The 14,527-nt window shown below is 35.0% G+C and overlaps 2 protein-coding genes across 2 annotated transcripts in view; one reads left to right on the top strand and one right to left on the bottom strand.

Annotated features, from left to right (window-relative positions):
* Nucleotides 1-14,527, top strand: part of LOC6642187 (angiotensin-converting enzyme) — a 58,551-nt gene that overhangs the window by 3,356 nt on the left and 40,668 nt on the right. Inside the window, exons 3-7 of the mRNA XM_023175760.2 lie at nucleotides 50-208; nucleotides 280-520; nucleotides 586-1,310; nucleotides 1,367-1,470; nucleotides 1,533-1,631. Coding sequence (XP_023031528.1) covers nucleotides 50-208; nucleotides 280-520; nucleotides 586-1,310; nucleotides 1,367-1,470; nucleotides 1,533-1,631 — 1,328 coding nt within the window. The remainder of the gene's footprint in view (nucleotides 1-49; nucleotides 209-279; nucleotides 521-585; nucleotides 1,311-1,366; nucleotides 1,471-1,532; nucleotides 1,632-14,527) is intronic.
* LOC6642190 (proline-rich protein 4) lies at nucleotides 7,343-8,952 on the bottom strand. Its single transcript, XM_002064744.3, has 4 exons — nucleotides 8,941-8,952; nucleotides 8,119-8,586; nucleotides 7,996-8,049; nucleotides 7,343-7,942 (listed from the first exon to the last, which is right to left on the bottom strand). Exons 1-4 carry the CDS (start codon nucleotides 8,950-8,952, stop codon nucleotides 7,343-7,345), a joined length of 1,134 nt encoding a protein of 377 aa, XP_002064780.1.

The raw sequence follows: 14,527 nt of genomic DNA, 5'->3' as shown, positions 1-14,527 counted from the left end.
TTTGGTTTAAATATTGTCATTACTCGGATTGACTTTTTTCTCTATTTAGTTGAATGCCCAACAACGTTATGTGGAATTTCAACGTATTACGGCAGGACAATCGAAGAGCATAAACAAGGATCTCATCTTTGATCGTCGTTTGTATCGCCAGTTGATGCTACAATCGGAGGTTGGACCCAATGCTTTGCCTCTAGATGTTTTAGATAGGGTAAGATTCTAAAAATATTTCTATTTTAAAATAATTTTGATGCTAATTAGGTTCTGAAATCTTCTATTCAGTACAATCGTTTGCTCAATCAGATGCTCTTTCTGTATAATAGCGCCAGTATATGTGCCTATCAACAGCCATTTCAGTGTGACTTACGCTATATACCCCATTTAAAGGATATTATGGCAAAGAGTAGAGATTGGGATGAGCTGCAGCATACATGGGTGGAGTATCATCGTAAGGCGGGAAGGGAAATGCGTAATGATTACGAGCAATTGGCTGATGTAATGCAGGAAGTGGCCTATGTAAATAGTAAGTAATTTACATTAGAGTTCAGACATTTAAAAGAAAAGTGTATTACTTTATTTTTGTTGCAGACGTTACAAATGGCGGTGAATATTGGTATTTGGCCTATGAATCGGGTAATTTTCGACAAGATATTGATATTGTTTGGGAGCAAATAAGACCCCTTTATGAGAGTTTACACTCGTATGTGCGAAGAAAGTTGCGAGATTATTATGGACCCGAACGTATAAATCGTGTTGCCCCAATACCATCTCATATTTTGGGCAATATGTATGGTCAATCTTGGTCAAATATATTGGATATACTTATACCCTATCCAGGACGTAAACTAATTGACGTCACACCACGCATGGTTGAACAAGGTTATACACCATTGTTAATGTTTCAACTGGCCGAGGAGTTCTTTACCTCCATCAATATGTCGGCAGTGGGTCCTGAATTCTATAGAAACTCTGTCTTTGAGCAGCCATTGGACAGAAGAGTCCTGTGTGAACCTTCGGCTTGGGATTTTTGCAATCGTCACGATTTTCGTGTCAAAATCTGCACGGATATCAATCAAAGAAGTTTGATTAGTGTCCATCATGAGATGGCGCATATACAATATTTTTTGCAATATCGCCATTTACCCAAAGTCTTTCGAAATGGAGCAAATCCTGCTTTCCATCAGGCCGTTGGCGATGCCATTAGTCTGTCTGTGTCGACGCCGAAGCATTTACAGACCTTGGGCTTGCTACAAAGATCCTTGGACGATTCCAGTTATGATATCAATTATCTCTTCACCATGGCCATAGATAAGGTAAGCAACATAGGAAGGGAAATGTGGATTTAAAATAACATAAATTTACCACTTAGGTTGCCTTTTTGCCCTTTGCTTTGGCCTTGGACAATTGGCGTTACGATGTCTTTAGTGGAAATGTTAATAAACGTGCTATGAACTGTCATTTTTGGAATTTGCGGTGAGTTACAAGTTATTAATCAAAAGTACTCTTATTTGACTTTAATTATTAATTTGTTACAGTGAAAAGTATTCAGGCATTAAGCCGCCTGTTTTACGTTCTGAAATGGATTTTGATATGGGTGCCAAATATCATATACCCGCAAATATACCCTATGTCAAGTAAGTGTATCTGAACTATAATTACTTTTCTGTCCATTGGCCATTTCTCTTATCTAATTTTACTCACATATCCAAGACTATGATATATGTAACATTTGCAATTAAAAAAAAACCAACCTCAACTAAATCATGTAATTAAATTTTTGTGTTTTTGCCATTTTTTTGTTGTTGTTGTTTTTTCGATTACAATTTACACACGATCTCGAACATTTTCCATCAAATTGCCAACGATTACGCGCATTGGCCCACTAACTTCAAACTCCACATAATGACCAATATAACTCCAACTGCAACTCAAGCTACTGCCAAACATACATACATACAAAGAAAAATTCAACTCACTTATCTTCTGTGTATGTGTGTGTGTGTAACATATATTTCCCGCATTCACTTTCCACTTGGCTGGCACAGTTGGCCATCATTTAAATAAGCCAAGACTGAAAAGCAGTTACGAAAAACTATCGACAATGGACATTATACACATGCTGCATATATGGAGTATATATAGCGTATATATATATCGGCTATGCAGGTTGCTTTTGACCCATTAAACTATAAACATTTTCCATTTCGAGAGATTTGCATTTGTTGTATCAATAGACAAAACAAAATTCATATGGCAAAATGATGGTGTCAATGCACTGACCACTCTTTGCTCCATTCCTTTTTCATGCCTCTTTTCTTTTGGTCTTTAGTTTCGCTTTGAGGTTTTTTTTTTCTTTATTTATATGGCTTGGTATTATATTATATCAGACAGATTGCACAAGACTTGCCATAAAATGGTCTGCGGTTTGCTTTTGAGTTCTTTCAAGGTAGAGTGCAAACTTATGAAATTGGAAAATCGATTTCAATACGATGATTGCACTAATAGGGCTGATTTATTGAAGGGCATTTTGATTTCTTATGAAAAATTAGTTCCTAGATTAGAAATGAAATAGTATTTTATTTCATGATATTTTGGTTTTTATACCTTTTTTTATACCCTTGCAGAGGGTATTATAAAATTGGTCAGATGTTTGTAACGCACAGAAGGAGACGTTTCCGACCGATAAAGTATATATATTCTTGATCAGCATGAGAAGCTGAGTTGATATAGCCATGTCCGTCTGTCCGTCTGTCCGTCTGTCCGTCCGTCCGTCCGTCTGTGCGAATGCGTCTTACTCAGCCGTCTAAAGAGCTATCGGGCTGAAATTTTTTTTCGGTGTTTTTTATTACCCGGAAAAAAATTAAGTATGAAAACCATCAGGATCGGACCATTATATCATATAGCTCTAGAAGAACTAGAAGAAACATTTTCATAAAAATCGGAGTATGCTATGAAATTTACATATGTGATTGTAAAATAATTGTAAAATAGAGAGTAAAATTGTTTTGTTTGTATATTGATGAATTGAGTTGCAGAAGACAAATTTTGAACATGTTAAATTATTATTACCAAGGACTGCAAGGGTATATAAACTTTGGCATAGCCGATGTTAGCTTCTTTGATATTTTAACATTGATATTTTAGTATTTTATATGGTCTTTAGGGATTTCAACAAACATTTATGATTAAGTTCTGTTTTTAAAATATAATATATACATTTCTCACTGTATAAACGCATTTAAAAAATATATTTTAGTAGATCCGATCCAAAAATTTAGATTTCTGGCACAGTACTTTTAGTTACTTTCAATTATTAGTATGAGTATTTTTCGGAATTCCACGACCATTTTAAGGATTTACTAGTTTGGGGTATTAAGAAACGAAAAAGATGAAAAATTCAAGTGGTTTCCAAATTCCCGAAACTTCCCCGTGGATTAATTGAAGTCCGACTGTGTAATTGTTATAAATTTTGCACTTTAAAGTAATGTGAATCCATTTAGTTAAATACTTTTTTTGTCTTATACAGATATTATCCATCAGTGATAAAAAGATAGTTTAATAATTGCTTCATATGTATAGTAAAATGTATTTCTTCTTTAAGAGCCATATTAACCTTAGAATGAAGTTCTAGGTGTTTTGATTTGGGTTAATTGACTGAAAGCAGTTGAGCTAGTAGCTAATAGCTACAAGCAATAAGTTTAGAGTACTTAAAAAAATAAACTGAGTAGGCTAAACGTCAGAAAAATTGGATGATATTATATACTTGCTAGATGTCAGTTTAAGATAAATTATTCTTTCCTTAAAAATGACATTAAAATTTTTATGATAAATTGTGAAAAAAGATGTAATAGATGGAATAGAAGATGTATATTCCTGAAAGTGTTATTTTACTTAAGTCTAAAAACAAGTTCTACTACTATTTAAATTTGCCATATATTTAAATTTAATTTTCTTTTAAGATGCTTTAAGGGAGCTGCAACAAAATCCGACCATTAATTGAGATTTCAAATGTAATTAAGCAAAAGTTTTTAAGGAGCAACGTATTTGTTGGGTTTCTTTATCTTTATCTGCCGTCAAACTCTCTGGTTGTTCACATTTCATTGGGGCAGGCTTAATTAATTGCATGCTACACTTCAGACCGCACTTCGAACCCATTAGCCAGATTTTTATTGCAGCCATTCTTTTAGCATTAGTCCAACTCACTACTACTACTACTACGGACTGCTGTTGGGGGGAGGTGGGTGGTGGGGGGTTACAACACCATTTTCATTTTCATTGTGTTGCCGATTATTTATTGCATAATCAATAAACTGCAAACGCTACAGTTACATAAACAAAAAACTTAAAGCCACCAAGAGAGTTTGAGTTAGCCTCGATATGGTAATAAAACAGATCTCTCTAAGCTCTCGAGACACACTGACTAAGACTTGTCAGACATTCAAGCCAAACTCCAAAAGCAGCTGGTGGAAAAAGAAACAACAACAACAACAACAAAATATCGGTTAGCAGCACATGTCCTACAAACCGACTAAGGAAAATGAAAAACGTGATAAATCCATGTCCCACTTTATTTAACCCACTCTGTGCAAATTGCTGACGGCTTCAATGAAGCCGAAAATGCAAATTGAAACCAAATCTTTTGTGGTTGGCCAGCAAAAACCACTGCAACCACAAAAAAAGAGAAGAAATAATACCCACCTAAAGTAAGACCTACGTTGGTGGTGCTAATAAAAAGTAATGGCCAAGCCGCAAACTAAACTCTGGGAAATAGACACGAGCCTCCCTTTTTTACTCCTCTTCGTCTCCCTCAGTCTCTCTCTCTCTATGCTCCATGGAAAATCCAAATGCTAAAAACACAGTGTGTGGAAAATGTAATAAACATGTTCAACTATCCTCCCTATCCCGTCGCATTGGCCTTTCTTAGCTGCCTTACTGTCTGTGGGCGAGACACTTTGAATATACAATTATGAATGCAAGGCGATGTTTACCTCATTTGAAAATTAGATAAGACATTTATGACCAAAATGGTGAAATATGGTATGTCTTGTTTTTCTTTGGGTGATTATTGATTTCGACAAAGCTTAACATAAACTGCAAATTTGCCTTATGCCAGATTACAATAAAAATTAGCAATTAAATGTTAATAAAAAGGAAGTATAAATTTTATACGACTATATTTTGAGTGATTGCGCGTAATTATCTTTGTGCTTTTGGTGAGAGATTGGAGAAGAAAAAGGCCATATAAATGTTATCTATATGAATATTCGGGTAGGGAAACTTTTAGAGTACAATATCTATAACTATATATTCTTAATTAGCACGAGCAAGCTAATTCTGATAGCCATGTTTGTCCTTTAACTCGTTCTTCAGGCCATCCGTCTGTCTGTGCCAGACAAAGGAATTTTCTAATCATGCTTATTTTTCACTAATTTCTTTTTGACGAAAGAGCGATCAGACTTTGGCAGAGCAATGCCACACATTTTCCTTTTTTTTAGAGAACTTATTCTACTAGAATATCATTGCTTTTTAATTAAAAAAAAAACATTTTCAAGCACTGTTTAACCCATTTTGAAGCATTTAGCATTTAAGCATTTAAATTGACGAAATTATTCAAATTGTCGAAGAAAGTTATTTAAGTTTTCTGGTCGCCTTTTTAGGGCTTTAATGGTAGACCACTTATATATGAAACACTTTCTTTTATTTTAAACATTTAGGATTGAATCTATTTAAAGAACTATTAAACCTTTGGAAGTATCTTGAATGCAAAATAAAAAAAAAATAAAATTACGAATGATTTTGAGACTTGTTCTCGCTTCCGAGCTGAATTATTTACTTCTAAATCGTTTGCCTTTTAGTCAGTGAAACAAACTATTTTCTTATTAATATGTTTACGTTACACCTTTCAATTATTTCTATTATTTATTAATATGTAGAGGACAGCCATAAGTGAATAGATTCAATCCTGTACTCAATTTACTAAAATTATTCTTGGCAAACAAGCAATAAAAGGATTGATAAAGAGAAGGAACAGGTATTAAAATGAAATTATAGATTTTTCATCGATTTGATTATTGTCATTATGATATTAACTATGAACAGAGATTATTTATTAGATGGTTAACATGTGTTTCAAAACATGGTTAAATTGTTTTCTAATTGATTTTAAAAACTTTTTGATGAAGCTCATTTGATTTTTTAATTCTGAAATGGAGATCTAAGACAAACGTTTGTTCAATTCTTCAAATGAAAAGTTTTTGTTTATATTCGTTTCTTGATCACTTGGTTTTCATTTTTATTTTGTTTTTTGGGGTTTTTCGATTTTTCAACATTTATCAGCTTCATTTCTTATAAAATGGTTTTGATTGTTTTTTTTTTTTTATACAGAGACAGTAAAATATTTGGTAAATTAAGTACTTTTTATAAATCCGTTTCATCATTTTTGCTTTTAACAACAAGCAAATGTTATATATATATATGATATTTATATGTAGGTAATTAAAAACTAAAATTGATTGCAAAAATTATTACAAAAAATAATACAAATACGTTCGTTTACAAACTGACTTAAATAGGCGCACGTTGCACACAATCGGCCTTACATATTCATATACATACATAAACTATAAAGAACTATACAAAACTTAAAATGCTAACAAAAGTCTTATATCACACGTTGATAGCTAAAAAGTATTCTTTTCGATATTTCAATATGGTCGAAGAACCAGGGGGGAGTTGGGTGCACGAATCGGTTGAGAGGCGATAGCCAGAGCAGAAGGCGTTCGGAGAAGCCACAGCTGGAGGACAAAAACAGCAGCAGCCAATCCACCACATCACAATCGAAACAAAAAAGCGTGGCACCCAGAGATCCAGGCCCAGAATCCACAAACACTTTCACAAGGTCCATTCCATTCCATTATCCATTAGATTGGGTTATGAAGATTGTGTAATGATTGTGTATTGTGAGTGTGGTATAATTGGTCCCAAATGTGTTCTACTTATAAGTCTAACTTTTCTATACTTTTTCTTCTTCTTTTCTTCACGGGTCGTTTTCGTCAACAATTAGCGTTTGTTTTTTTTCTTTTTTTTCTTTAAGGGTTTGATTTTTTGTTTTAGTTTTGCTTTGTTATGGCTTAAGGTCTAAAAAAAAGAAGGGAGTTTCGATCGGAAAACTAAATGGGGTTAAAAATTCGTCTGTTATTTCTTTGTCGTTTCTCTGAATCTTTCTATCTATCATGGTTTATCACGTGTTTGATTTTTGAGTGTTATTTTTTTTGAAATGTGATTTACCCAATTCTCAATGCTGTAAAGAAAGTCAAAGAGAGAAAGAAATTCGAAATTCACCAGTTTAGTAACCATAATATGAATGAAGATCATGATGGCTAAAATCATGCTCCACCTCATGTTCATGCTCCTCCTCGATGTGCGAATGATGATGGATGGGTTCATGATGATGAATGGGTTCATGATGATGCTCCTCTTCGATGTGCTTATGAATGAATTCGGGTTGCTTGTATGGGACGTGTTTCTCGTGATATTCAGGGACATGCTTCTCGATATGAACATGGACGGGTTTCTCCACAGGAATCTTCACGGGGTACGGAACGTGTTTCTCAACTTTCACGGGGATTTCCTTGACAACGGGATAAGGAGCTGGCACATGGACCTTGACCTCATAAGGCACAGGCTTATCAACATGTACGGCCCTTGGAACATCGTAGTTCACATGGACGGGCACAGGAACCTTCTTGATCACAGGCACGGGCACAGGCTTGTCTACATAATGTGGCACTGGTTTGTCTACATAGTGGGGCACGGGCTTTTCAACTGGAACTTTGACTGGATAATGGACAATCTTTTCTACATGATACGGCTTGTCGACATGCACGTGTTTTTCCACTTTGTAGTGCACAACCTTTTCCACTGGATATGGAGCAGGGACATGGACCTATGAAACACAGATTAAACTACTGCCAATGAATTTTGTTCTCCTGTTTTTACCTTTACGGGGACATGGACCTTCTTCTCCACAGGATAAGGAGCAGGGACATGGACCTATGGAATGAGAAAAATAACAGATTAATCTTCAGTCAGAGTTGTTAACCTTTTGATTTTTTTCTTTACCTTCACTGGGACTGGACGATCATACGGCACATGAACATGATAATGGACTTTCTTCTCCACAGGATAAGGCTGAGGAATCTCGACAGGAACCTTGACAATTTCCTTTACTTCATAAGGAATGTGCTTGATGACTGGATAAGGTTTTGGCACTTTGACCTTGACAGGCACATGGATGTGCTTTTCGACAGGCACATGAACAATTTTTTCGATGGGCACTGGAACAGGCACCTTCTTGATGACAGTCAGTGTCTTTTCCTCATGGACGGGAAAATGTGGCACATGATGATGATAATTTTCCTCATAATGATGAAGACCGCGTTTCGGCTTCGCTGTATCGACACTAGCAGCGGCTTCTTCAGCCTTTGCCTCAGGCTCGGCCTTCTGTTCGGCAGCCGCACTCTTTTCGCCCTCAGCTTGGGCATAGCTGGTGGCCAGGAGCAGGACCAGAGCCAGCGATGTCGCTGTGCGCTAAGGATGATTAAAAGGAAGGTGGAGGAATGTTCATTCAACTGTGTGTCTGGGTGTCATTCTTTATGAAATCCCTCAGAGGAGTGAAGAATTAAGAAACTAGAATCTAAATTGGTATTCGTCTCTTTCAAGGAGCCGATCTTATTTGAAGATTAAGATTTGTTGAAGATTGAATCTCTTATGCCAATAATGCCAATGTTTCTTATTTTTGATATCCACTCGATAGACATTGATTGAATTTTAATTTTTCTTTGATGATCTTTCACTTTTTCAATATATTTTGTTATAGTTCTTCATTTGCAAGTCCTTTTCCACTAGTCACTTTAACACTTTTTTCTTTTGTCCTATACATACCATCAGCTTCATGTTTAGTTTATCCTTCGATGGATAATCTTTGACGCGAAATCCGTGGAGATTTAGACCCGTCTATATGTTAATATCGAGAGGGGATCGGTGTTTTTTTTTGGTTTTCTCTATACACGTTCCGTACCACTCAATACAACTCAACGGTTAACGGTTTAATGATGCCAACTGCACTAACTGCGCGCACTTTTATAGTTAAAGCCAATGCTCTGGCCAACCAACCCGAATGCGCGACGAAGAAGCCGAAGCCAAACACAAACAACAATCATAATAATCGCAATAGTCTAAAAAACAGAAAACCAAAAAAACCAAAAAACATACAAAAACACACGGGCCAAATGGTGAATGGTTCGTCGTTGGTTTGCTTCGTTGAATTTTGGAGGCGCGAAGGCGCAAGCCAGCCAAGCGTCAAATGCAGCGCCAACTTAACGAGAAACAAAAACCAAAAAAAAAAAAATCACAAAAATACAAAAAATTATTGCAATATCAAGATGAGACGATGACGGTTTGTAGGAGCTTTGAGGAGGAGATGCAGAGAGTACTGTGGATCGAGTATGGATGCGTGCCATTTTGCTGTTTAATTCGACTACCGTCAGCTGCCGTTTGCAAACAAGTCAATGCACGAAAAAGGGGCTTGAGAAACCACCGACAACCACCACCACCACCAGCAAGCACCACTAACAACTACTGAAAAAAAAAACCACGAAATTTCTTGTGGGTAATTGAATAATACATCCAAAATGTATGAAGCGTCAGTTGTCTGCATAAGATCGCTTAAGATGACGATGATTATCATGATGAGTTGTTTGCAGGCTCATGTCAATGTTGTTTTCCATGCTAATCTAAATGTGCTTATTGAGGATATTTGTAGATTGAGCAAATAAGCAAAAGTTTAAATGCGCTTTGATAAGAAGTGTAGCAATTTAATATACATAGAATTAGAAAATATTAGGTATGAAGAAGCATCTATCTGTTTTTTATAAATAGATTGTCTAAATTTTATATTTATCTAATTTATTTTCTATAAGAATACATGGTAAAGAAAATGTGCCCAAATTTTTTAGTTGCTCTTGGGTAATTGTTATCTATTGTCGCTTTTTAAGGCATAGATAATCAGCTACAAAGCAAATTTTGAATCCTAAATAACACTTATTGCAAAGGTTTCGAAAGAGATTGTGTTTCAAAAAAGTATTCTGTGAGTTTTAGACGACTTTCAAACCTCGGTGCGTCTCCAGACAGAATAGAAACATACATCGGATCCAATTGTTAATCTTATTTAGCGTTTTTAAAATTTGATTTGGGATATGCTTCTAAGAAATATTCTGTGCTACGAAATAATGTTACCAATGAGCAATTCAATTCGGATCTTCTGAGATATTGTTAATGAATTTTTATTATTAATCCAAAACTCCTTGACTTGCGTAATAAAAAAACTAAAATTATCAGGCCTCTTCTCATTTCCGAGTCGATTTCAAACGTCTCAAATTACGTTTAGACATTTTTAAAAATTTTTAAACTTGCTGTACTCAATTCTAAGTGAAATGTCAATTGTTTTCGTTTTCGAAACTTAGTTACATTCTTACATTTTTATTTCGCCTACCATGTCAGCTCATAACTTATTAAATAAGTTTTTGGCCATTAGGAATCGGAAACGAAAAAAGACCTCAATAATATTAATAATTTTCTTGGAACTTAAAACTTGTTTTGATTACATTTCTTAAAGATTTCATATTATGCGAATAAAAACCAACTTTTACACCTGCTAAAAAAATATATTAGATGTTAATAAAAGTCTAGACTATCAAGTATCTAAGGACTATAGTGGGCTTTATTTGTTTTATGTTTTAATTTTTTATGCAAGTCAACATAATTCATGTATGATTAAAATGCTGCTTCCTTAATTGACACTAAGCTGTCAAATCAGACAATGCTACCCAATGTAAATCCTTTTACTTTTCAACTAAAAATTGCCCACATGCAATGAATGCAAAGCTAAAAGGTGATGGGACATTCACTCTTGACCAAGACCAGTTTTGGCGAGCGTTAAGGAAACGGAGAGTGTGTCTGTGTGTGTGTTGTTGTGTGTCACTTGGTCATTTGGGTTGGGTCAGTCGATTGTGTCATTGCCCCACATACAAATGTGGAGCGGTCATCAACCATAAGCCAAGGAGCGGAAAGAAGTCATGATGGGAATCGTGAGGAGGATGAGGTGGGGAGTGCCTAACGATTCAATTCCATTTCATTTGCTTGGCTGCGTAATTGATACCATAACTACAACTACAACATGTGGTCTTCAGTTCGAGATATAGACTGAGTTTTGAGTTGAAGTCTGAGTCTTTGAATGTTTGAGTCTGAGTTTGAGTTTATACTCTGGTTACCTTCCTCGTTATTATGTCAATGGGTCTTATTCAGTTGTCGGCTTTTGGCACATATACGAAAGCCAGCCTAGCCAGCTAGGCTAAGCTAAGCTATATGCGAGACTTGTTACGATGGCAACAGAAAAATATTTGGTTGCATGTGCATGCAACTTTCGATTTTGTTTCGATTCACGTTTGTTGCATGTCTTGACCACATTGTTTGAGACAGAGAAGAAAGCCACGCCGAGTGAGTGAAAGAGAGTACAATACAACTGAGATGACGTTAGAGCAAAGCCACAGCTGATGGACTATTATGTCATATACATACGTACATATGTACATATATATGTATGTATGTACCTCAAGATAGACATAATTTTAACCATACTACAAACATAACTATGTTTAATATATATTTACATTGTCTTCAGACAGATCATTGTTTCTTGAAGTACAATTACTTCCTTAACTTAATTACCCGATAATTTCATCTTCTCACTTTTCCTCACCTCACCCCCTTTGACTTTTGTTTCCATTTCACACACTCGCACGAAATCATCTTCTCTCTCTCCGATGATGTTTTTATTTTTGTTTTTTTCAAATAATAATCTTCTGTCTTTTTGCATCCCATTGAGTTGATTCATTTGTTCGGCTTGTTTTTTTTAGAGTCTGACCTTGGGGCTGTGGGTATTTGTAGTTAAATTGAAGCTTTACATAAAATTTTCGTTTCCCTTTGATGTTCAACAAAAAAGTGTCAAAGAAAAATATGAACAATCAGTGTCGATTAATCACTATATAGATTCACCTGATGAAGAATAAGTCGTTTGCATTTGCATTTATTTGACTGATTTGTGTAACAATCGGTCAAATATTGGTCTTTATGTGTGAGTGAGTATATTCAGTTCCATTGCCATTTCGTTCCCATTTGGATGATCTCCAAAACAATAGTTTTTATGTATCTGAAACCCCATTACGAATGTAGGCGAAAATGACAGTTATGACATTTTATGTGCCATTTACAAAATGTCGTTTTCGGTGCGGCTTCTTCAACTACTGCCATCGTTGGCTGTTGTTGTTGTTGTTTTCGCCGTTTATCATGGCTTATAACTGTTTTACATTTTCTTTTTTTTTCGGTTTCGGTTTTGGTTAGTTATTTCACCGTTTTTTTTTTTCTGTTTTTCTGTTTTATGAGCACTTCCAGGGTTCATTGCATATCTGGTCAAGGTCGTTTTGGTTTTCAGTTGAGGCTGTTTACCATGCCTAAATAACTGGAAAAGTGTTTGAAATAAGTTGAGTTTAATTTTGACGTTGTAAGTGCTGCAAATAATTGCGACTAGCTGTAAGGTTTAAAGGTAAATTTACCACGAATTGTAAATCACAAAATAAAGGCCAACACTTGCCTCAGTTTAGGCCGTGGCAAATTTAACTACTTTTCTACTTAATCATTGAAATAAATGGTTTTCCAGGAACTTAAGAGGTCAACTAAATTTTGTCCTTGAAAGCTATAAATAAAATTATACTCTTATCCACATAAGAAAGGAAACTGAAATGAACCTACAGTACATACAGACGAACCAGCTTATTTCTTTCTACTGATAAGAAATGAGCCATTAAAGTATTAAAAATGAAGTCTGAACTAAAAATAAATTTAAAATTTTATGAAATATAAAAATATCCATTACATTCTAATCATACATTCAATCTTCAACTTTCCGTTGTGTGTATATTTTTTGTTTATATAAACGCCCAAGGCTACGTCTTTTACCCTGCTCTTCAATGTCAATATCAAACTAAGCCATCATAATATCTTCACATTAAAAACAATTTCAAGTTTTTTTTTTCTTCTCTCTCACTTTGCTGAATCTCCAGACATGTGCGGTTAATAGTCCGATTAATTGCTCGATTATCCATTCCAACTTTGAACTTGTAACATAAATTGTAAGCAAATGCAATCACTGGCCATTCAATCAGTTGCAATTAGACGGTCGACGATCTGAACTGAACCCATCAGCTAACCGCAAAAGCATCCATACCAAAAAAAGATACAAAAGTGAATGAGGTCAATGGCAAAAGCTCTTTGAACTCTTGTGGTGTTTTGTGTCTATTTATAGATTTTTTTGTTTGATATTTATTTTGCTTTTGGAATGGATCATTATCCACTACACCAGAAATAAGAAAACTACAAAAAACGCCAATTCAAGTCTTATGTTGGTCACATTGTCACGCGCCGTTGGACTAAGGCTTTGCTCAATTGAATAACCATGAAGTCCACTTAATCAAGTTTTCGTTTTGGGGTTTGGGTTTTGTGTTTTTTCTTTTTGCAGACAACTGCAATTAATAAGGAAGTTAAAAGAGCCTGCGACCCACCTGATACAAATTATGCAGATTTTCACAACTCCTCCAAAGTTGAATGGACAGCCAGAAAAACCAGTCATAAAACTATTTATTATCATAATAATTCCGCTTTAGGCTGGGGGGGAACCAGCCATAGATATGGACAGTGGCAGCTGCAGCACGAACACCATCCGATTTAGCAGCTGTTTTGAGGCGTGACTTAGTAGATAGTTTGACCCATTGACTCAGTCAAAGTTTTTTTTGTTGTAATCTTTAGTTCAATTTCCATAAGAAGAAAGGTTGAAAGCCAACTGTAATAAATAGTGTGCAGAAAAGCAATTAGGTAAAATTTGGATATGCAAAATAATTTTTTTTTCATATGAGAAAAATCTCATAAGTTCAAAGGAATAAAGTTGAATGAGTTATTTCTAAAAAATGTGGTTTTTTATGTGAAATTTTCCCGATTTAGATGTGGTTGACATATTTTTAAATTCTACATTATTCTAATTTGAATCATGCTGTTTTGTGATTTGGTTGAATTTCTTAGGAATTACTCAACTAGTGAATTTTTGTTGAGAGTTCTTATCGGCTTAAAGATCCACATAGTCCCTTCCTTTTTGTTTTTGGTTGCCCAACTCATTGTCAGACAAATGATATAAATTAAGTGTAATAAATTATTTTAAATGTAGACTTAAGACTCTGATTTGTATTTCGTTTTTGTCTTTATTTTCGTGTCTATAATTACAAAAAAAAAAAGACTACCAACAACAACAATAGCAACACAAATTAAAACCAAAAACAAGAAAGAGAAACAAAGTTGGCAATCAAATACCAAGTGCTCCGTATTGTTGTTGTTGTTGTTGTTTTTATTGTTTCAGTTTTGCTGT

The sequence above is a fragment of the Drosophila willistoni genome, assembly GCF_018902025.1.
Source record: "Drosophila willistoni isolate 14030-0811.24 chromosome 2R unlocalized genomic scaffold, UCI_dwil_1.1 Seg167, whole genome shotgun sequence".
NCBI lineage: Eukaryota > Metazoa > Arthropoda > Insecta > Diptera > Drosophilidae > Drosophila > Drosophila willistoni.
Note: the sequence above shows the minus strand (reverse complement) of the source record. Positions and strands in the feature narration are given on the sequence as shown.

Bases quoted from the DNA above. Each gene is read 5' to 3' on its own strand.
- LOC6642190 (XM_002064744.3), bottom strand. The intron at 8,050-8,118 runs GTAAAGAAAAAA...CTCATTCCATAG, and splicing joins ATCGTCCAGTCCCAGTGAAG to GTCCATGTCCCTGCTCCTTA. The intron at 7,943-7,995 runs GTAAAAACAGGA...TGTGTTTCATAG, and splicing joins AGGTCCATGTCCCCGTAAAG to GTCCATGTCCCTGCTCCATA.